This window comes from Bombina bombina, chromosome 6 (assembly GCF_027579735.1).
Source record: "Bombina bombina isolate aBomBom1 chromosome 6, aBomBom1.pri, whole genome shotgun sequence".
NCBI lineage: Eukaryota > Metazoa > Chordata > Amphibia > Anura > Bombinatoridae > Bombina > Bombina bombina.
The window spans coordinates 527,434,034-527,458,292 of NC_069504.1; the positions used below are offsets into that span (position 1 = coordinate 527,434,034).

A 24,259-nucleotide genomic window follows, 5' to 3' on the forward strand; every position below is an offset into this window, starting at 1 on the left:
ACATATCTGTTCAAGGGTCTCAACGGAAAATTCTAAAGTTCTAGCAGGGCCAGAAAAACATAATTTATGTAAGAACTTACCTGATAAATTCATTTCTTTCATATTAGCAAGAGTCCATGAGCTAGTGACGTATGGGATATACATTCCTACCAGGAGGGGCAAAGTTTCCCAAACCTTAAAATGCCTATAAATACACCCCTCACCACACCCACAAATCAGTTTAACGAATAGCCAAGAAGTGGGGTGATAAGAAAAAAGTGCGAAAGCATAAAAAATAAGGAATTGGAATAATTGTGCTTTATACAAAAAAATCATAACCACCACAAAAAAGGGTGGGCCTCATGGACTCTTGCTAATATGAAAGAAATTAATTTATCAGGTAAGTTCTTACATAAATTATGTTTTCTTTCATGTAATTAGCAAGAGTCCATGAGCTAGTGACGTATGGGATAATGACTACCCAAGATGTGGATCTTTCCACGCAAGAGTCACTAGAGAGGGAGGGATAAAATAAAGACAGCCAATTCCTGCTGAAAATAATCCACACCCAAAATAAAGTTTAATGAAAACATAAACAGAAGATTCAAACTGAAACCACTGCCTGAAGTACTTTTCTACCAAAAACTGCTTCAGAAGAAGAAAACACATCAAAAATGGTAGAATTTAGTAAAAGTATGCAAAGAGGACCAAGTTGCTGCTTTGCAAATCTGATCAACCGAAGCTTCATTCCTAAACGCCCAGGAAGTAGAAACTGACCTAGTAGAATGAGCTGTAATCCTTCGAGGCAGAGTTTTACCCGACTCGACATAGGCATGATGAAATAAAGATTTCAACCAAGATGCCAAAGAAATGGCAGAAGCTTTCTGGCCTTTTCTAGAACCGGAAAAGATGACAAATAGACTAGAAGTCTTTCGGAAAGACTTAGTAGTTTCAACATAATAATACAAAGCTCTAACAGCATCCAAAGAATGCAATGATTTCTCCTTAGAATTCATAGGATTAGGACATAATGAAGGAACCACAATTTCTCTACTAATGTTGTTAGAATTCACAACCTTAGGTAAAAAAATTCAAAAGAAGTTTGCAGCACCGCCTTATCCTGATGAAAAATCAGAAAAGGAGACTCACAAGAAAGAGCAGATAATTCAGAGACTCTTCTGGCAGAAGAGATGGCCAAAAGAAACAAAACTTTCCAAGAAAGTAATTTAATGACCAAAGAATACATGGGTTCAAAAGGAGCAGCTTGAAGAGCGCCCAGAACCAAATTCAAACTCCAAGGAGGAGAAATTGACTTAATGACAGGTTTTATACGAACCAAAGCTTGTACAAAACAATGAATATCAGGAAGATTAGCAATCTTTCTGTGAAAAAGAACAGAAAGAGCAGAGATTTGTCCATTCAAGGAACTTGTGGACAAACCTTTATCTAAACCATCCTGAAGAAACTGTAAAATTCTCGGTATTCAAAAAGAATGCCAAGAAAAATGATGAGAAAGACACTAAGAAATATAAGTCTTCCAGACTCTATAATATATCTCTCTAGATACAGATTTACGAGCCTGTCACATAGTATCAATCACAGAGTCAGAGAAACCTCTTTGACCAAGAATCAAGCGTTCAAACTCCATACCTTAAAATTTAAGGATTTGAGATCCTGATGGAAGAAAGGACCTTGCGACAGAAAGTCTGGTCTTAACGGAAGAGTCATCAGCTGGCAAGAGGCCATCCGGACAAGATCCGCATACCAAAACCTGTGAGGCCATGCTGGAGCTACCAGCAGGACAAACGAGCATTCCTTTAGAATCTTGGAGAATACTCTTGGAAGAAGAACTAGAGGCGGAAAGATATAGGCAGGATGATACTTCCAAGGAAGTGATAATGCATCCACTGCCTCTGCCCGAGGATCCCGGGATCTGGACAGATGCCAGGGAAGTTTCTTGTTTAGATGAGAAGCCATCAGATCTATTTCTGGGAGTTCCCACATTTGAACAATCTGAAGAAATATCTCTGGGTGAAGAGACCATTCGCCCGGATGCAACGTTTGGCGACTGAGATAATCCGCTTCCCAATTGTCTATACCTGGGATATGAACCGCAGAGATTAGACAGGAGCTGGATTCCGCCCAAACCAAAATTCGAGATACTTCTTTCATAGCCAGAGGACTGTGAGTCCCTCCTTGATGATTGATGTATGCCACAGTTGTGACATTGTCTATCTGAAAACAAATGAACAACTCTCTCTTCAGAAGAGGCCAAGACTGAAGAGCTCTGAAAATTGCACGGAGTTCCAAAATATTGATCGTAATCTCACCTCCTGAGATTCCCAAACTCCTTGTGCCGTCAGAGACCCCCACACAGCTCCCCAACCTGTAAGACTTGCATCTGTTGAGATTATAGTCCAGGTCGGAAGAACAAAGAAGCCCCCTGAACTAAACGATGGTGATCTGTCCACCACGTCAGAGAGTGTCGTATAATCGGTTTAAAGATATTAATTGAGATATCTTTGTGTAATCCCTGCACCATTGGTTCAGCATACAGAGCTGAAGAGGTCGCATGTGAAAACGAGCAAAGGAGATTGCATCCGATGCGGCAGTCCTAAGACCTAAAATTTCCATGCATAAGGCTACCAAAGGGAATGATTGTGACTGAAGGTTTTGACAAGATGATATCAATGTTAAACTTCTCTTGTCTGACAAGGACAGAGTCATAGACACTGAATCTATCTGGAAACCTAAAAAGGTTACCCTTGTCTGAGGAATCAATGAACTTTTTGGTAAATTGATCCTCCAACCATGATCTTGAAGAAACAACACAAGTCGATTCGTATGAGATTCTGCGAAAATGTGAAGACTGAGCAAGTACCAAGATATCGTCCAAATAAGGAAATACCAAAACCCTGTTCTCTGATTACAGACAGAAGGGCACCGAGAACGTTTGAAAAAATTCTTGGAGCTGATGCTAGGCCAAACGGTAGAGCCACAAAACTGGTAATGCTTGTCTAAAAAGAGAATCTCAGAAACTAAAAGTGATCTGGATGAATCGGAATATGCAGATATGCATCCTGTAAATCTATTGTAGACATGTAATGCCCTTGCTAAACAAAAGGCAGGATAGTCCTACAGTTACCATCTTGAATGTTGGTATCCTTACATAACGATTCAATATTGATAGATCCGGAACTGGTCTGAAGGAATTGACCTTCTTTGGTACAATGAAGAGATAGAATAAAACCCCAGCCCCTGTTCCAGAACTGGAACTGGCATAATTACTCCAGCCAACTCTAGATCTGAAACACATTTCAGAAATGCTGAGCCTTTGCTGGGTTTACTGGGACACGGGAAAGAAAAAAATCTCTTTGCAGGAGGCCTTAACTTGAAGCCAATTCTGTACCTTTCTGAAACAATGTTCTGAAACCAGAGATTGTGAACGGAATTGATCCAAATTTCTTTGAAGAAAACGTAATCTGCCCCATACCAGCTGAGCTGGAATGAGGGCCGCACCTTCATGGGTACTTAGGCGCTGGCTTTAGGTTTCTATAAGGCTTGGATATATTCCAAACTGGAAATGGTTTCCAAACTGATACCGCTCCTGAGGATGAAGGATCAGGCTTTTGTTCCTTGTTGTGAAGAAAGGAACGAAAACGATTATTAGACCTAAATTTACCTTAGATTTTTTTATCCTTTGGTAAAAAAGTTCCCTTCCCTCCAGTAACAGTTGAGATAATAGAATCCAACTGAGAACCGAATAATTTATTACCCTGGAAAGAAAGGGAAAGCAAAGTTGACTTAGAAGACATATCAGCATTCCAAGTTTTAAGCCATAAAGCTCTTCTAGCTTAAATAGCTAGAGACATATACCTGACATCAACTCTAATGATATCAAAAGATGGTATCACAAATAAAATTATTAGCATGTTATAGAATAATAATAATGCTTTAAAATTATGATCTGTTACTCGTTGCGCTAAAGCTTCTAACCAAAAAGTTGAAGCTGCAGCAACATCCGCTAAAAATATAGCAGGAGTAGAGACAGCCCCATTAACCTTAGGGATTTTGTCCCAAAAAACTCTAATCTGTCAGATGGCACAGGATATAATTGCTTAAAACATTTTAGAAGGAGTAAATGAATTACCCAAATTATTCCATTCCCTGGAAATTACTTCAGAAATAGCATCAGGGAGAGAAAACACTTCTGGAATAACTACAGGAGATTTAAAAACCTTATTTAAACGTTTAGATTTAGTATCAAGAGGACCAGAATCCTCTATTTCTAATGCAATTAATACTTCTTTAAGTAAAGAACGAATAAATTCCATCTTGAACAAATACAAAGATTTATCAGCATCAACCTCTGAGACAGAAACCTCTGAACCAGAAGAACCATTATCAGTATCAGAATGATGATGTTCATTTAAAAATTCATCTGAAAAAAGAGAAGTTTTAAAAGACTTTTATGTATACTAGAAGGAGAAATAACAGACATAGCCTTCTTAATGGATTTAAAAATAAAATCTCTTATGTTATCAGGAACACTCTGAAAATTAGATGTTGACGGAACAGCAACAGGTAATGTAACAGTACTAAAGGAAATTTTATCTGCATTAATAAGTTTGTCATGACATGCAATACAAACAACAGCTGGAGAAACAGATACCAAAAGTTTATAGCAGATACACTTAGCTTGGTAGCTCCAGAACCGGGCAGCGATTTTCCTGAAGTATCTTCTGACTCAGTTGCAACGTGGAACATCTTGCAATATGTAATAGAAAAAAAACAACATATAAAGCAAAATTGATCAAATTCCTTAAATGACAGTTTCAGGAATGGGAAAAAATGCCAGTGAACAAGCTTCTAGCAACCAGAAGCAATAAATTATGAGACTTAAATAATGTGGAGACAAAAATGACGCCCAAATTTTTTAGCGCCAAATAAGACGGCCACATTATTTGGCGCCTAAATGCTTTTGGCGCCAAAAATGACGCCACATCCGGAACGCCGACACTTTTGACGCAAAAAAACGTCAAAAAATGACGCAACTTCCGGCGACACGTATGACGCCGGAAACAGAAAAAAAAAAAAATTGCGGCAAAAAAGTCCGCGCCAAGAATGACGCAATAAAATGAAGCATTTTCAGCCCCCGCGAGCCTAACAGCCCACAGGGAAAAAGTCAAATTTTTTAAGGTAAGAAAAAATGATTGATTCAAATGCATTATCCCAAATATGAAACGGACTGTCTGAAAATAAGGAATGTTGAACATCCTGAGTCAAGGCAAAAAAATGTTTGAATACATATATTTAGAACTTTATATAAAAGTGCCCAACCATAGCTTAGTGTGTCACAGAAAATAAGCTTACTTACTTACCCCAGGACACTCATCTACATGTTGTAGAAAGCCAAACCAGTACTGAAACGAAAATCAGCAGAGGTAATGGTATATATATAAGAGTATATCGTCGATCTGAAAAGGGAGGTAAGAGATGAATCTCTACGACCGATAACAGAGAACCTATGAAATAGACCCCGTAGAAGGAGATCACTGCATTCAAATAGGCAATACTCTCCTCACATCCCTCTGACATTCACTGCACGCTGAGAGGAAAACCGGGCTCCAACCTGCTGCGGAGCGCATATCAACGTAGAATCTAGCACAAACTTACTTCACCACCTCCATAGGAGGCAAAGTTTGTAAAACTGATTTGTGGGTGTGGTGAGGGGTGTATTTATAGGCATTTTAAGGTTTGGGAAACTTTGCCCCTCCTGGTAGGAATGTATATCCCATACGTCACTAGCTCATGGACTCTTGCTAATTACATGAAAGAAAGTGAGAATAACAAACCGAAAAACATGAGACCAGAGACATCCTAATTTTTTTTTTTTATATATATCTTCCACCGGAAGAGACATCAATCGCAACCATGAAGATTGTTAGTATTAGAGAACCCAGAGGACAACAATCTCAAGCTCTAAAAATAGAAGAAAAATAAAAACTTATCCTAACCAGATTATAAAAGAAATTAGGCAACACAAGAGATAGCCAAAGGGAAGGTGAAAACTGATAGGTCCAGCCCGTCATGCGACACCATTCCTCAAGAGCTCTGAACTGGGAATCTGATACAAAAAACAAAGAAAGAACAAATTGAGATGATAAGGAATAGGATTCACCATCCCTCCAGTCGTCTAAACAAGTTCACTATCTGATTCAGAAGAATGAGATTCAGCTGACGGATCAGAACTGACGGATCAGAACCGCTTCCCCAGAAGACTGATCGGATACCATCGTCCTCTTACATGCTGACCTTGGGTAGGAGCACACGGATTAAGTCTTCTCTTGCACGTGGCAGGAAGATGTAAATGCGCTAAAGCCAGAGATATGGCCAAATGAAACCACATAGTAACCTCTGGTGGAAAGAGACCTCCTTCAGGAGAAGGGGTAACGGTATTGGGGACAACTGCCGGTGTAGGAACAGAAGATTCTAGGGGAAAAGCTTCACGGTATGCAGAATCCTCAGAGGCGGATGGCTCAGTGTTCCCTAACCTCTCAACATTGGAAGAGAAGAACACCCTATGGCCGCATACAGAACATAATTGAGAGGGCTGGGTTACCCGGTCCTCCTCACAATATACACAGGCATCAAAATCTGAAACAGAGGAACCCCCCTCTAACATATCAGAATCCTGCATAACTCGACTAAGTAGCTTATGGACAAAAAAAAAACGGGCACCATACACCCCCAAAGGCTGGGGAACTTACCACCTCCTATGACCCAGACAGGTAGAAAAAACAGATCCTCTCCGCAAACGCTCAGTCAGGAATACGGAAATGGAAAAAAAACAACAACAAAAAAAACGTGACCGTACCCGGTCACGTGGTGCATCCTGCTAAGAAAAAGTGCACCAGTGCAATAAAACTGTGCAGCAGGAAAATTAACCTGTACGTTCCGTAATAGCCTATGAGCCCCAAATCGTCTAAACGTCTCTTACACCTAAGCAGTCAGAATCACATAACAAACATGAATAAAGTCCCCACTGTTCAATAATACCCCTCAGGAGATATTAACCCTTGATTCCATAAAGATAAAGGAGTCCCACTGAGACCCTGTCTTCTTATTTTACGTTACCATGCAAGTAAAAATGTAAACGATCTTACCGGAATCTATGCCGTGGCAACACGGTCCTTTAAGTTTGACAGATTGTAGCAGCGCTTCCGACATGGACTTGAGTACAGAAAATCAGGCAGCGAAACTCGTCAACGCTGATTGCTTATGGAGCTGTTAATATGAGTCAGGATGGTTTCGCAGAAAGACTCTCCCTGCATCTCCGGACTCTAACCTTCATCAATGCTCTCACTGAGAGGCTAAAAAGTCTACTAAAAACTCCAGTTCCATCTCGAAGAGTACTACCCTCCATAAGGAACTACTCCGTAATTCTTCCGACACTTCTCTGCCAATCTCCTGTGACGAAAGGCAAAGAATGACTGGGGGATAAGGGAAGTGGGGGAGGTATTTAAGCCTTTGGCTAGGGTGCCTTTACCTCCTCCTGGTGGCCAGGTTCTGTATTCCCAAAAGGAATGAATGCAGCTGTGGACTCTCCTTGTATTTAGAAGGAAAAAGAGTTATTTGAAATTATTTGTTCAATGTAACAAAACTCCTTTTCAAGTGTTACATTATTATGATAAAACAAAAGTCACTTACCTTTGTCAGGAATGGTGTTATAAAGACAAAAAACACATCATACAAAAGGAGGAGGCCAAGAAGTATGACACATGCCTGTTTAAAAATGGGAAATAAAAAAATTAAAAAGCCAATATTGATCAATGTATGTTCAGGTTAAGAATCAAAACAGATACTTATCTTGGATTGAAATCCAATTACTTTTTTTAACCATGACATTTATTAGTACAATGATTATCAACATTTGACTTAATTTGAGTCTAAGCAAAATATGACACCAATAAGCAAGTGCTACCCAGGGTGTGAAACCAAAAATGCTCTCTATGAAGTGTGAAAGAAAAAATGTAGTTTAATATCCCTTTGCAGGGGTTAAACACACTGTTATATGTAAGCAACAGTGCAATGATAAAATGCTCTAACATATTAGAGCATTTTCGTTTTGAGTGTTTATATCCCTTTAAGTTAATAATCAAAGTAGCCTAAACTTTTTCAGTAATAAACCTGTATCAATATGGAAGGTTATATATGTTAAGAAAGAAAAACTTAAATTACTATCAGTATAGTATAGTATGTCTGCTATTGCAAGAATCCACCTTCTTCTAGACTTCTGTGAGGGCCATCTGCAGCTTATTGGTGCAAGCCTCAGAAATGCAAGCGCATGACCTTGAGAGAACCAGAAAAAGAACAGTGCAAAGGGCAAAGAATCATACAATATATTTGCATTGCTGTTCCTAACCAGGATACAACCAGTGACTGGTGGCTATTAGCATATGGAACTCCTGATTGGCTTACTGAGCTCCCTGGCTATATCCTGCTTATGAACGGCAATGCTCTGGACCACACTTTTACTAAGTACCTGGAAGTATTTGTGCAACACTATAATGATCTTACCACATTACAGCATTTTATTACTGCACTTTTAATAATGTTATGTAGGTAAAAAAAATGTCATGGTATGAAGAATACTAGAATAAGGGTACAGGGTAGTAAATACATGAATTAAGCAGAAATAGTAATCGTAAGAATATTCAGACTCTCTAGCAGATGCTTAATGCTTTCATTAGAACTATTCAAGCCTACACTTTAGATATAAAAACTGCAACACCTCACTCAGCATATCTGCATTTTGACTGATAGGGTACTTTTTACCACAGTTACTTGTGAATCCTTTTAGCCCAGAACATGTTTTAGGACTGATGTGCTAATCAGGGAACTGAATCTTGAACTCAAACATTACTAGTTAACCTATTCAAATATTATACTTACCTTGAAATTTGGCATTCTTAGGGTTTTAATGAAATTGAGGCAAAATGCAATTCCTAGAATGTCCTGTAATATCCAAATCCATCTAGATTAAAAAAATGTTTTGGTTATTAAAAAAATAATAGTAATGCTATGTTATAAACTATGTTGCTCACTTAAAGGGACACTGAACCCAATTTTTTTCTTTTGTGATTCAGATAGAGCATACAATTTTAAGCAACTTTCTAATTTACTCCTATGAGCAATTTTTTTTGTTCTCTTGCTATCTTTATTTGAAAAAGAAAGTCCAGTACCTTGGACAGCACTTGTTCATTGGTGGATGAATTTATCCACCAATCAGCAAGAACAAGCCAGGTTGTTCACCCAAATGGGCCGGCATTTAAACTTACATTCTTGATTTTCAAATAAAGATACCGTATGGAGCTTGAGGCCCGTGCTCCATAACCCTGTCCACCTGCTCTGATGAGGCGGACAGGAATCGCCACATTTCAACCCGATCGAGTACAATCAGGTTGATTGACACCTCCCTGCTGGCGGCCCATTGGCCGCGAGTCTGCAGGGGGCGGCGTTGCACCAGCAGCTCTTGTGAGCTGCTGGTGCAATGCTTAATAAGAAGAGCTTATTGCTCTCCGCATTCAGCGATGTCTGTCGGACCTGATCCGCACTGTCGGATCAGGTCCGACAGACATTTGATAATTCGCCCTTATTATCAATTTTTCATCGTTCTCTTGCTATCTTTATTTGAAAAAGAGGGCATCTAAGCTATTTTTTGTTCAGAACACTGGGCAGCCCTTGTTTATTGGTGGGTGAATTTATCCACCAATCAGCAAGAAAAACCCAGGTTGTTCACCAAAAATGGGCCGGCATTTAAACTTACATTCTTGCTTTTAAAATAAAGATGCCAAGAGAATGAAGAAAATGTGATAATAGGAGTAAATTAGAAAGTTGCTTAAAATGGCATGCTCTATCTGAATCACAAAATAAAAAAATTGGGTTCAGTGTCCCTTTAACATTTTGGCTATTTATGTGTCTTCAGAATTTTAAATAACTAAGCTGTGTAGTTATTATTTTCCTTGAAAGACCTAAATGGTTAATATTTCTCTGGATTATTATGCAGAGAATGTAGCAGCTGGTTAGTAACCAGCATTAATAAGCTATATATAGGGTTTGTAAAAAGTATTACATGCATTTAGTCTTTTTCCTACTCCATCACATACCTTTCTTCATTTCGGAATACTGCCCAAGTCAGAGACACTGCTATACAGAAAGCAGCTAGAAAAATAAGCCTTACTTCAAAGCCTCTGTTACAGCAGAAAACCCTATATAAAAAAGGAAAAGGAAAAATGTGAGATATTAAAAACAGAATTTATGTTTACCTGATAAATTACTTTCTCCAACGGTGTGTCCGGTCCACGGCGTCATCCTTACTTGTGGGATATTCTCTTCCCCAACAGGAAATGGCAAAGAGCCCAGCAAAGCTGGTCACATGATCCCTCCTAGGCTCCGCCTTCCCCAGTCATTCGACCGACGTAAAGGAGGAATATTTGCATAGGAGAAATCATATGATACCGTGGTGACTGTAGTTAGAGAAAATAAATCATCAGACCTGATTAAAAAACCAGGGCGGGCCGTGGACCGGACACACCGTTGGAGAAAGTAATTTATCAGGTAAACATAAATTCTGTTTTCTCCAACATAGGTGTGTCCGGTCCACGGCGTCATCCTTACTTGTGGGAACCAATACCAAAGCTTTAGGACACGGATGATGGGAGGGAGCAAATCAGGTCACCTAGATGGAAGGCACCACGGCTTGCAAAACCTTTCTCCCAAAAATAGCCTCAGAAGAAGCAAAAGTATCAAATTTGTAAAATTTAGTAAAAGTGTGCAGTGAAGACCAAGTCGCTGCCTTACATATCTGATCAACAGAAGCCTCGTTCTTGAAGGCCCATGTGGAAGCCACGGCCCTAGTGGAATGAGCTGTGATTCTTTCAGGAGGCTGCCGTCCGGCAGTCTCATAAGCCAATCTGATGATGCTTTTAAGCCAAAAAGAGAGAGAGGTAGAAGTTGCTTTTTGACCTCTCCTTTTACCAGAATAAACAACAAACAAGGAAGATGTTTGTCTGAAATCCTTTGTAGCCTCTAAATAGAATTTTAGAGCACGAACTACATCCAAATTGTGCAACAAACGTTCCTTCTTTGAAACTGGATTCGGACACAAAGAAGGCACGACTATCTCCTGGTTAATATTTTTGTTAGAAACAACTTTCGGAAGAAAACCAGGTTTAGTACGCAAAACCACCTTATCTGCATGGAACACCAGATAAGGAGGAGAACACTGCAGAGCAGATAACTCTGAAACTCTTCTAGCAGAAGAAATTGCAACCAAAAACAAAACTTTCCAAGATAATAACTTGATATCAACGGAATGTAGGGGTTCAAACGGAACCCCCTGAAGAACTGAAAGAACTAAATTAAGACTCCAAGGAGGAGTCAAAGGTTTGTAAACAGGCTTGATTCTAACCAGAGCCTGAACAAAAGCTTGAACATCTGGCACAGCCGCCAGTTTTTTGTGAAGTAAAACAGATAAAGCAGAAATCTGTCCCTTCAAAGAACTTGCAGATAATCCTTTCTCCAAACCTTCTTGAAGAAAGGATAGAATCTTAGGAATTTTTATCTTGTTCCATGGGAATCCTTTAGATTCACACCAACAGATATATTTTTTCCATATTTTATGGTAAATTTTTCTAGTTACAGGCTTTCTGGCCTGAACAAGAGTATCAATGACAGAATCTGAGAACCCTCGCTTTGATAAAATCAAGCGTTCAATCTCCAAGCAGTCAGTTGGAGTGAGGCCAGATTCGGATGTTCGAACGGACCTTGAACAAGAAGGTCCTGTCTCAAAGGTAGCTTCCATGGTGGAGCCGATGACATATTCACCAGATCTGCATACCAAGTCCTGCGTGGCCACTCAGGAGCTATCAAGATCACCGATACCCTCTCCTGTTTGATCCTGGCTACCAGCCTGGGAATGAGAGGAAACGGTGGGAACACATAAGCTAGGTTGAAGCTCCAAGGTGCTACTAGTGCATCCACTAGAGTCGCCTTGGGATCCCTGGATCTGGACCCGTAGCAAGGAACCTTGAAGTTCTGACGAGACGCCATCAGATCCATGTCTGGAATGCCCCACAATTGAATTATTTGGGCAAAGATTTCCGGATGGAGTTCCCACTCCCCCGGATGAAATGTCTGACGACTCAGAAAATCCGCTTCCCAATTTTCCACTCCTGGGATGTGGATTGCAGACAAGTGGCAGGAGTGAGTCTCCGCCCATTGAATTATTTTGGTCACTTCTTCCATCGCCAGGGAACTCCTTGTTCCCCCCTGATGGTTGATATACGCAACAGTCGTCATGTTGTCTGATTGAAACCGTATGAATTTGGCCTTTGCTAGCTGAGGCCAAGCCTTGAGAGCATTGAATATCGCTCTCAGTTCCAGAATATTTATCGGGAGAAGAGATTCTTCCCGAGACCAAAGACCCTGAGCTTTCAGGGGTTCCCAGACCGCGCCCCAGCCCACCAGACTGGCGTCGGTCGTGACAATGACCCACTCTGGACTGCGGAAGCTCATCCCTTGTGACAGGTTGTCCAGGGTCAGCCACCAACGGAGTGAATCTCTGGTCCTCTGATCTACTTGTATCGTCGGAGACAAGTCTGTATAATCCCCATTCCACTGACTGAGCATGCACAGTTGTAATGGTCTTAGATGAATTTGCGCAAAAGGAACTATGTCCATTGCCGCGACCATCAAACCTATTACTTCCATGCACTGCGCTATGGAAGGAAGAAGAACAGAATGAAGTACTTGACAAGAGCTTAGAAGTTTTGATTTTCTGGCCTCTGTCAGAAAAATCCTCATTTCTAAGGAGTCTATTATTGTTCCCAAGAAGGGAACTCTTGTTGACGGAGATAGAGAACTTTTTTCTACGTTCACTTTCCACCCGTGAGAAAGGCCAGGACAATATCCGTATGAGCCTTTGCTTGTGGTAGAGACAACGCTTGAATCAGTATGTCGTCCAAGTAAGGTACTACTGCAATGCCCCTTGGTCTTAGCACCGCTAGAAGGGACCCTAGTACCTTTGTGAAAATTCTTGGAGCAGTGGCTAATCCGAATGGAAGTGCCACAAACTGGTAATGCTTGTCCAGAAAGGCGAACCTTAGGAACAGATGATGTTCCTTGTGGATAGGAATATGTAGATACGCATCCTTTAGATCCACCGTGGTCATGAATTGACCTTCCTGGATGGTAGGAAGAATTGTCCGAATGGTTTCCATTTTGAACGATGGAACCTTGAGAAATTTGTTTAGGATCTTGAGATCTAAGATTGGTCTGAATGTTCCCTCTTTTTTGGGAACTATGAACAGATTGGAGTAGAATCCCATCCCTTGTTCTCCTAATGGAACCGGATGAATCACTCCCATTTTTAACAGGTCTTCTACACAATGTAAGAATGCCTGTCTTTTTATGTGGTCTGAAGACAATTGAGACCTGTGGAACCTCCCCCTTGGGGGTAGCTCCTTGAATTCCAGAAGATAACCTTGGGAGACTATTTCTAGCGCCCAAGGATCCAGAACATCTCTTGCCCAAGCCTGAGCGAAGAGAGAAAGTCTGCCCCCCACCAGATCCGGTCCCGGATCGGGGGCCAACATCTCATGCTGTCTTGGTAGCAGTGGCAGGTTTCTTGGCCTGCTTACCTTTGTTCCAGCCTTGCATTGGCCTCCAGGCTGGCTTGGTTTGAGAAGTATTACCCTCTTGCTTAGAGGATGTAGAACTTGAGGCTGGTCCGTTTCTGCGAAAGGGACGAAAATTTGGTTTATTTTTAGCCTTAAAAGACCTATCCTGAGGAAGGGCGTGGCCCTTACCCCCAGTGATATCTGAAATAATCTCTTTCAAGTCAGGGCCAAACAGCGTTTTAACCTTGAAAGGTATGTTAAGCAATTTGTTCTTGGAAGACGCATCCGCTGACCAAGATTTTAGCCAAAGCGCTCTGCGCGCCACAATAGCAAACCCTGAATTTTTCGCCGCTAATCTAGCTAATTGCAAAGTGGCGTCTAAAGTAAAAGAGTTAGCCAATTTAAGAGCGTGAACTCTGTCCATAATCTCCTCATAAGAAGAATCTTTATCGAGCGACTTTTCTAATTCATCGAACCAGAAACACGCTGCTGTAGTGACAGGAACAATGCATGAAATTGGTTGTAGAAGGTAACCTTGCTGAACAAACATCTTTTTAAGCAAACCCTCTAATTTTATATCCATAGGATCCTTGAAAGCACAACTATCTTCTATAGGGATAGTAGTGCGTTTGTTTAGAGTAGAAACCGCCCCCTCGACCTTGGGGACTGTCTGCCATAAGTCCTTTCTGGGGTCGACCATAGGAAACAATTTCTTAAATATAGGGGGAGGGACAAAAGGTATGCCGGGCCTTTCCCATTCTTTGTTTACAATGTCCGCCACCCGCTTGGGTATAGGAAAAGCTTCGGGGGGCCCCGGGACCTCTAGGAACTTGTCCATTTTACATAATTTCTCTGGAATGACCAAATTGTCACAATCATCCAGAGTAGACAACACCTCCTTAAGCAGAGCGCGGAGATGTTCCAATTTAAATTTGAATGTAATCACATCAGGTTCAGCTTGTAGAGAAATTTTCCCTGAATCTGAAATTTCTCCCTCAGACAAAACCTCCCTGGCCCCCTCAGACTGGTGTAGGGGCATGTCAGAAACATTATCATCAGCGTCCTCATGCTCTTCAGTATTTTCTAAAACAGAGCAGTCGCGCTTTCGCTGATAAGTGGGCATTTTGGCTAAAATGTTTTTGATAGAATTATCCATTACAGCCGTTAATTGTTGCATAGTAAGGAGTATTGGCGCACTAGATGTACTAGGGGCCTCCTGTGTGGGCAAGACTGGCGTAGACGAAGGAGGGGATGATGCAGTACCATGCTTACTCCCCTCACTTGAGGAATCATCTTGGGCATCATTTTCTCTAAATTGTTTGTCACATACATCACATCTATTTAAATGAGAAGGAACCTTGGCTTCCTCACATACAGAACATAGTCTATCTGATAGTTCAGACATGTTAAACAGGCATAAACTTGATAACAAAGAACAAAAAACGTTTTAAAATAAAACCGTTACTGTCACTTTAAATTTTAAACTGAACACACTTTATTACTGAATATGTGAAAAAGTATGAAGGAATTGTTCAAAATTCACCAAAATTTCACCACAGTGTCTTAAAGCCTTAAAAGTATTGCACACCAAATTTGAAAGCTTTAACTCTTAAAATAAACCGGAGCCGTTTTTATATTTAACCCCTATACAGTCCCTGGTATCTGCTTTGCTGAGACCCAACCAAGCCCAGAGGGGAATACGATACCAAATGACGCCTTCAGTAAGCTTTTTCTATGTATCTGAGCTCCTCACACATGCATCTGCATGCCTTGCTTCCCAAAAACAACTGCGCATTAGTGGCGCGAAAATGAGGCTCTGCCTATGATTAGAGAAGGCCCCCAGTGAAAAAGGTGTCCAATACAGTGCCTGCCGTTTCTTTAACATAATTCCCAAGAATAAAATAACTCCTCAAAGCTATAAACTATTAAAAATGCTTATAAATCAATCGTTTTAGCCCAGAAAAATGTCTACCAGTCTTTAAAGCCCTTGTGAAGCCCTTTATTCTTATTTAATAAAAATGGCTTACCGGATCCCATAGGGAAAATGACAGCTTCCAGCATTACCAAGTCTTGTTAGAAATGTGTCATACCTCAAGCAGCAAAAGTCTGCTCACTGTTTCCCCCAACTGAAGTTAATTCCTCTCAACAGTCCTGTGTGGAAACAGCCATCGATTTTAGTAACGGTTGCTAAAATCATTTTCCTCTTACAAACAGAAATCTTCATCTCTTTTCTGTTTCAGAGTAAATAGTACATACCAGCACTATTTTAAAATAACAAACTCTTGATTGAAGAATAAAAACTACATTTAAACACCAAAAAACTCTAAGCCATCTCCGTGGAGATGTTGCCTGTGCAACGGCAAAGAGAATGACTGGGGAAGGCGGAGCCTAGGAGGGATCATGTGACCAGCTTTGCTGGGCTCTTTGCCATTTCCTGTTGGGGAAGAGAATATCCCACAAGTAAGGATGACGCCGTGGACCGGACACACCTATGTTGGAGAAAACCCATATATTCCACAGGGGAAATATTCAGTAAGATATATAAGAAAATAAAATTAGTGTGTTATTCACAATAAAAAAATAAAACATGCATAAAATGTGATATAAAAACACGGTGACCAAAGTATAGAATGAGCCAATAAAACCATGTGTAGAAACTTCTCATACACTGTAGGTTCTCAAGACACAAATAAAGAAAATACGTTTTGTAGCATTAACATTGTATACATTTTATATCACTCTACCAGACAAGGGGTTACTAACATTGCATAGAGCTATGATAGCTTCAAGATATAAAACTATTATTATTATAGGAAATCTTTTTAACAAACTGTTTGTGCTACAAATTCAAATCAATTTAAAATGCATAAAAAGTCACAGGTTTTTAAAGCACAACTAGTCACCACTAAATAAAAAACAAAATTTATGCTTACCTGATAAATTTATTTATTTCTTGACCCGGTGAGTCCACGGATCAACTAATTACTATTGGGAATATCACTCCTGCGCAGCAGGAGGCGGCAAAGAGCACCACAGCAAAGCTGTTAAATATCACCTCCCTTCCCTCCAACACCAGTCATTCGACCGAAGCAAAGGAGAGAAAGGAAGCAACAGAGTTGCAGAGGTGTCTGAAGTTTATAACAAAAAACCCTGTCATTAAGAAAACAGAGCGGGCCGTGGACTCACCGTGTCAAGAAATAAATAAATGTATCAGGTAAGCATAAACTTTGTTTTCTTTCTAATGACACAGTGATTCCACAAATCATCTAATTACTATTGGGAATCAATACCCAAGCTAGAGGACACAGATGGACAAGACAGGGAACCTAAACGGAAGGCACCACTGCTTGAAGAACCTTTCTCCCAAAAGAAGCCTCAGCCGAGGAAAAAGTATCAAATTTATAGAATTTAGAAAAGAGGAGGACCAAGATGCAGCCTTGCAAACCTGTTCTACAGAAGCTTCATTTTTAAATGCCCAGGAAGATGAAACAGCCCTCATAGAATGAGCCGTAACTCTCTCAGGAGGCAGCTGTGCAGCAGTTTCATAGGCCAATTGAATGATACTCTTCAGCCACAAAGAAAGAGAAGTAGCCGTAGCTTTCTGTCCCTTACGTTTTCCAGAGAAATCCACAAACAAAGCAGAAGACTGACGAAAATCCTTAGTCGCCTGTAAATAGAATTTCAATGCACGCACCACGTCCAGATTGTGCAGCAGACGTTCCTTCTGAGAAGAAGGGTTAGGACACAAGGGAGGAACAACAATCTCCTGATTAATGTTCCAATCTGAAACCACTTTAGGGAGAAACCCTAACTTAGTACGTAAAACTACCTTATCCGAATGAAAAATAAACGTAAGGAGACTCATACTGTAATGCAGAGAGCTCTGAAGCTCTACGAGCAGATGAAATAGCAACAAGAAACAAAACCTTCCAAGATAACAACTTAATATCTAAGGAATGCATAGGCTCAAACGGAGACTGTTGAAGAACTTTAAGAACTAGATTAAGACTCCAAGGAGGAGTAACCGGTTTAAACACAAGGCCTGACAGAACCATTGCACGCCTGGTACATATGTAACAAAATGGACAAGGCAGATATTTAACCCTTTAGGGAGCTTGCCGATAAACCCTTCTACAAACCCTCTTGGAGAAAAGACAAAATTCTAGGAATCCGAACTCTACTCCAAGAGTAGCCTTTGTATTCACACCAATGCAGATATTTACTCCATATCTTAAGGTAAATCTTTCTAGTCACAGGCTTACGAGCCTGAATCATGGTCTCAATGACCGACTCTGAAAATCCACGCTTAAGATAAAATTAAGCGTTCAATCTCCAAGCAGTCAGCTTCAGAGAAACTAAATTTGCATGAAGGAAGGGCCCTTGATCTAGAAGGTCCTTCCTCAATGGAAGTCTAAAAGGTGGAAGAGATGACATCTCCACCAGGTCTGCATAACAGATCCTGCGAGGATCACTGACACCCTCTCCTGTTTGATTCGAGCAATGACTCAAGGGAGGAGAGCAAACGGGGGAAATAGGTATGCAAGACTGAAATTCCAAGGTACAGCCAGAGCGTCTATCAGTACCGCCTGAGGATCCCATGACCTCAACCCGTACCTCGGAAGCTTGGCATTTTGCCGAGATGTCATGAGATCCAGCTCCGGCTGTCCCCATTTGAGAATCCAGCTGGAAAACACTTCCGGATGGAGTTCCCACACCCCCAGGTGAAAGGTCTGTCTGCTCAGAAATTCCGCCTCACAGTTGTCTACTCCTAGGATGTGGATCGCCGACAGGCAGCAGTTGTTGGACTCCGCCCACTGAATTATCCTGGCCCATGGCCAAGGAACTCCGAGTCCCCCCCTGATGGTTGATGTAAGCCACTGAAGTTATGTTGTCCGACTGGAACCTGATAAACCGGGCCGAGGCTAACTGAGGCCAGGCCAGAAGAGCATTGAAGATTGCTCTCAGCTCCAGAATGTTTATGGGTAAAACAGACTCTGATTGCGTCCATGTCCCCTGAGCCTTTAGAGAGCCCAAGACTGCTCCCAATCCCAGTAGGCTGGCGTCCGTTGTCACAATGACCCAGGTGGGTCTGTGGAAGCAGGTTCCCTGGGAGAGATGTTCCTGAGACAACCACCAAAGAAGAGAATCCCTTGTCTCCTGCTCCAGATGTAGTCGTGGAGACAGATCCGCATAATCTCCGTTCCACTGCCTGAGCATGCATAACTGCAGAGGTCTGAGGTAGAAACAGGCAAATGGGATGATGTCCATGGCTACTACCATCAGACCGACTACCTCCATGCATTGAGCCACTGATGGCCGAAGAGAGGACTGAAGCGCTATACAGGAATCGAAAATCTTTGATTTCCTGACTTCTGTCTGAAAAATTTTCATTGATAGGGAATCGATTATGGTTCCCAAGAAAATTACCCTTGTAGTTGGAACTAAAGAACTCTTTTCCAAATTCACCTTCCATCCGTGAGATCGCAGGAAGGATAAAAACATTTCTGTGTGGGATTTTGCTTGTTGAAAGGATGGCACCTGAACCAGAATGTCGTCCAGATAAGGCGCCACTGCAATGCCCCGCAATCGGAGCACCGCCAACAGGGAACCCAGAACCTTTGAGAAAATTCTGGGAGCTGTGGCAAGGCCGAGTGGAAGAGCCACAAACTGGAAGTGTTTGTCTAGCAATGCAAACCTCAGAAACTTGTGATGGTCCCTGTGGATGGGAACATGTAGGTACGCGTCCTTTAAATCTACCGTTGTCATAAATTGACCCTCTTGAACCAAGGGAAGAATGGAACAAATAGTTTCCATCTTGAAGGACGGCACTCTGAGGAATTTGTTTAGACTTTTTAGATCTAAAATTGGTCTGAAGGTTCCCTCTTTTTTGGGAACCACAAACAGATTGGAGTAAAATCCCAGACCCTGATCCTGCATTGGAACAGGAACTATCTCTCCCAGATTGGAAAGATCTTGAACACAGTGTTAGAACGCCTCTCTTTTTATCTGGTCTACAGATAATCTTGAGAGAATAAACCTGCCCATGGGAGGAACAGTTTTGAACTCTAGTTTGTATCCCTGGGACACGATGTTCACCGCCCAGGGATCCTGAACATCCCGAACCCAAGCCTGAGCGAAGAAGGATAGTCTGCCCCCCACAAGATGGGGTCCCGGATAGGGGGCAGGCCCTTCATGCTGATTTTGAGTCATTAACTGGCTTCTTAGATTGCTTTCCCTTGTTCCACGACTGGTTGGATCTCCAGGAAGGCTTGGACTGTTCGTGTTTTGTAGAGGGAGAGGAAGGTTTACCCTTGAAGCTTCGAAAGGAATGAAAATGACTCTGACGGCCCTTCTGCTTAATCCTCTTATCCTGAGTAAGGAAATTACCTTTTCCTCCCGTAATGTCGGAAATGATCTCAGCCAGACCCGGCCCAGACAAGGTCTTTCCCTTGTAAGAGATCGCCAAAAGCGTAGACTTAGATGACACATCCGCAGACCAGGACTTTAACCATAAGGCTCTGCGAGCCAATACGGCAAAACCAGATATTTTTGCTCCTAGCTTAATAACCTGCAGGGAGGCATCCGTAATAAAAAGAATTGGCCAACTTAAGGGCATTGATCCTATCCTGGATCTCTTTGAGGGGAGTGTCTGTCCGAATAGAATCAGACAACGCATCAAACCAGTATGCTGCCGCACTAGTGACGGTAGCAATATACACCGCAGGTTGCCATTGTAAACCCTGGTGTACATACATTTTCTTGAGCAACCCCTCTAATTTATTGTCCATAGAATCTGTAAAGGAACAACTATCTTCTATGGGAATAGTGGTCCTCTTAGCTAGCGTGGAAATTGCCCCTTCAACCTTGGGTACCGTCTGTCAAGACTCCTTAATAGAGTCTGCTATAGGAAACATCTTCTTAAATATAGGGGATGGAGAAAAGGGATACCCGGTCTCTCCCATTCCCTAGCAATAATCTCTGTAGCTCGATCTGGTACAGGAAAAACCTCCACCATGGAAGGTATATCAAAATACTTGTTTAATTTACTAGACTTCTTAGGATTGACTACGACAGAAGTGTCGGAGTCGTCCAGGGTAGCTAAAACCTCCTTAAGTAACAAACGGAGGTGACCGAGCTTAAACCTGAAAGAAACAACTTCAGTATCAGCCAAATGAATTACACTGTCTGAGTCTGAGATTTCACCCTCAGATGCTACCGAAGTATCTTCCTCCTCAGATTTCTGGAAGGGGACATTCAGAATAGCCACGACTGTGTCAGCAACCTTACTCACTGATTGTTTACATTTCCTCTTGCGCTTTCCCTGCAGCATGGGAAAAGCAGACAACGCATCAGATACCGCTGAGGACATTAGGGTAGCGATGTCTTGCAAGGTAACTCCAGGTGGAGTAATAGAGGAAGCGCAGGGCACTGGCTGTGTGGACGATAAATTTTGGGACGTTTGAGGAGAAAGCTACGGCATATCTTGAACATTGTCAGAAGACTCCTGAACAGCATCCACCTTAGACAATGTTGGCTCAGGAAAAAGTCTATCCCTGTAATGTAAAGTTCTCTAAATACATGAGAAACAGAAAGGGATTGGTGGTTCCACATTAGCATCAAAACAAAGAACATGTAACATCTTGCAGGGCCTCTTGGTCCATATTTATTCACCAATAAACAGAATACATAGATAAACTGATATTTTATTTGGAAAATACCCGCAAAAAAAACACTTTACTGTTCCTTTAAATTTTAAAACGAAACTGCTTTATTTTTCTGCAATAAAAATATAAAGTATCACAAAAACCACTCTGGACAACCTCTACGCCTCAGCTTAACTTTGCTGAGGTGCTTACCTGCCTGACTGAAAACGGAGTGATTATTCTGCTAGAAAATCCGGACTCAAATTCTATTTTACTGTAAGGTGAAGACTGGTAACCGTTATACAGCTAATGTCTGAGACGCAGCTACTACTTCGCTTCGGAACACAGGAAGTGAAAGGGAAAAAATGCACGCAACAGAAAATGCCGTCTCAGCTAACCCCGTCCATCATGGGCTTACAACGTTAACCTCCCGATCGGATAAAAGTATTAGCAAAGTCGCAGGGAGTAACGTAATAATAAAAACACCACCTCTGAGCCATAAATCTCCTCGTCCCCAGTGCCTGCTATTGCTGCCAAAAATAAAATGATCCCCCTAGCAATAGGTGAATGTCTCTTGTCCTACAATCTTATTCTAAAGTGCTATCCTTTTACTTTCTGTAATGTGTCCCAAAAAAAATAAAGTTAGCACTTACCTTTAGACTTCTGCCAGGCAGCACGGCAGCTCACTAGGTTTGAGAGGCCAGTTCCCTCACATGGACCTGTGGATAAAAACAAAGACTGAGTAATCTTACTCAAGCTTGCACGATTAAGGCAGCATTAAATACATGGGAGGCGCAGTGAGGATTGTATCCCACAAGTTCCCATTGCTTGAAAGCCACCACTGCTCTACTGAAGAGACTGATATGGACTATGGCTACACCCTAGGACAAAGCAGAACAATCTTGCACCTCTTGAAAAATAATAAAATCTTGCTTGAAGAATCTTCTTTCCAACACCTAACTTTACCACTTCCTTGCTCTAACGTAGGCAAAGAGAATGAATGGGGTTGGAGGGAAGGGAGGTGATATTTAACAGCTTTGCTGTTGTGCTCTTTCCCGCCTCCTGCTGGGCAGGAGTGATATTCCCAATGGTAATTAGATGATCCGTGGACTCACCCTGTCATTAGAAAGAAACATACATTATGATGACAGATAACCATAGGCCCAACAAGTCTGCCCAAAATTAGACCTAAAGTCGATCTACATGCAGCTATATACTCCTTGAACAGTGTCTTTGTTTGTACAGAAACATGGTGTTATGTTCACATGATCTTCACTGCCCAGTGAAATAAGGACTATTTGAAAGGATCCTTGAGAAAGGCACAATACAAGGTTAAAGGTGTCAATGTAGTCCCAATTTCCAAAATATGGATTGGAAGACACACCTATATGTAGGCACAATTCTTTAAAGTGATAATAAACTATATCACTACTGCAACATGCTAATTGATAAATAACAATTTATGCTTACCTGATAAATTCCTTTCTTTCTTGATGGTGATAGTCCATGAAAGAGTTATAAAATTTCAAGGCTCTTACAAAAATCAAAGTTGTGAAGAAGTCTCTCTTTAGCATTCTTAAAGGGACACTGAACCCAAATATTTTCTTTCGTGATTCAGATAGAGCATGAAATTTTAAGCAACTTTCTAATTTACTCCTATTATCAAATTTTCTTCATTCTCTTGGTATCTTTATTTGATATGCAAGAATGTAAGTTTAGATGCCGGCCCATTTTTGGTGAACAACCTGGGTTGTCCTTGCTGATTGGTGGAAAAATTCATCCACTAATAAAAAAAGTGCTATCCAGAGTTCTGAACCCAAAAAAATCTTAGATGCCTTATTTTTCAAATAAAGATAGCAAGAGAACGAAGAAAAATTGATAATAGGAGTAAATTAGAAAGTTTCTTAAAAATGCATGCTCTATCTGAATCACGAAAGAAAAAAAATGCGGGTTCAGTGTCCCTTTAAGAGCTTGAGTGAGAGAAGGAAAGAATAGCTGGCTCTCAAGACTGTCTTGTCTTGATGAAAAATCAGGGAAAGGGAAATCACAGGATACAACAGAAAGTTTAGACATTTTTCTGGCCGAGGAACCTTCCAAGTTAACAGTTGAATATCAAGATCATGCATATGCTCAAAAGGTTGAGCCGGAAAAACTCTAAAAACTAGTTTAAGGTGCCACGGAGAAGAAGCTAGTCTCATAACCGGTCTTACCCTGACCAAGGCCTGAACAAAGGCTTAAATGTCAGAAAGTTTAGAGATCCTTTTGTGATAGACCAACAAGGTCGAAATTTGACCTTTAAGGTAACTGGCTGATTAGTCTTTTTTCCCAGAACATCCTTTTAAAACTGTAAACCGGAGGAATTAAAAAAGAATTCCAAGGTTAATATTTAATCTCATTCTAGGTAAGAAAAGTTTTTTCCACCTTGTGATAAATACGCCTGGTAATAGGCTTCTGTGCTTAAATTAAAAGTGTAAATCACTTGAGCAGAGAAACCTCAGAGACAAAATTAGGCATTCAATCACTATGCCATCAAATCTAGAGATTTGAGGTCTTGATGAAAAAAGGAACCTGAAGAGTGAAGGTCCTTCGTGAGAAGAAGACACTAAGGCTTGCTGTAGGACATTTGGATTAGATCTACATGCCAAGTCCTGCAAGGCCATGCTGGAGCAGTCAGTATAACAGACGCTTGTTCCTTTTACACACAAAAGAAGGAAATCCTGAGATCTTGCACAATACTGGGGTATTGAGAGGTTATGAGATCTGTTTGGTCCTGAAGAGTGTGGATTTCCAAGATATTGATTGGTAACCTTGCCTCTCGAGGAGACCAAACTCCCTGAGCTCTCCATGAACCTCAGAATACACCCCAGTTAGACTGGTTGGCGTCTTTGGTGATCAACACCCAAGTTGGATGGAGAAAGGAGGCCCCTAAACAAAAGATTGATGAATCTACTGCAA

The 24,259-nt window shown here is 41.2% G+C and overlaps 1 protein-coding gene across 2 annotated transcripts in view; it reads right to left on the minus strand.

Annotated features, from left to right (window-relative positions):
• SPPL2A (signal peptide peptidase like 2A) overlaps positions 1-24,259 on the minus strand; it is a 175,399-nt gene that overhangs the window by 72,404 nt on the left and 78,736 nt on the right. For both annotated transcript variants that reach the window (XM_053717442.1, XM_053717441.1), the window contains exons 8-10: positions 10,149-10,250; positions 8,935-9,016; positions 7,690-7,764 (exon numbers count right to left, since the gene is read on the minus strand). In XM_053717442.1, the coding sequence (XP_053573417.1) occupies positions 7,690-7,764; positions 8,935-9,016; positions 10,149-10,250 (259 nt within the window). The remainder of the gene's footprint in view (positions 1-7,689; positions 7,765-8,934; positions 9,017-10,148; positions 10,251-24,259) is intronic.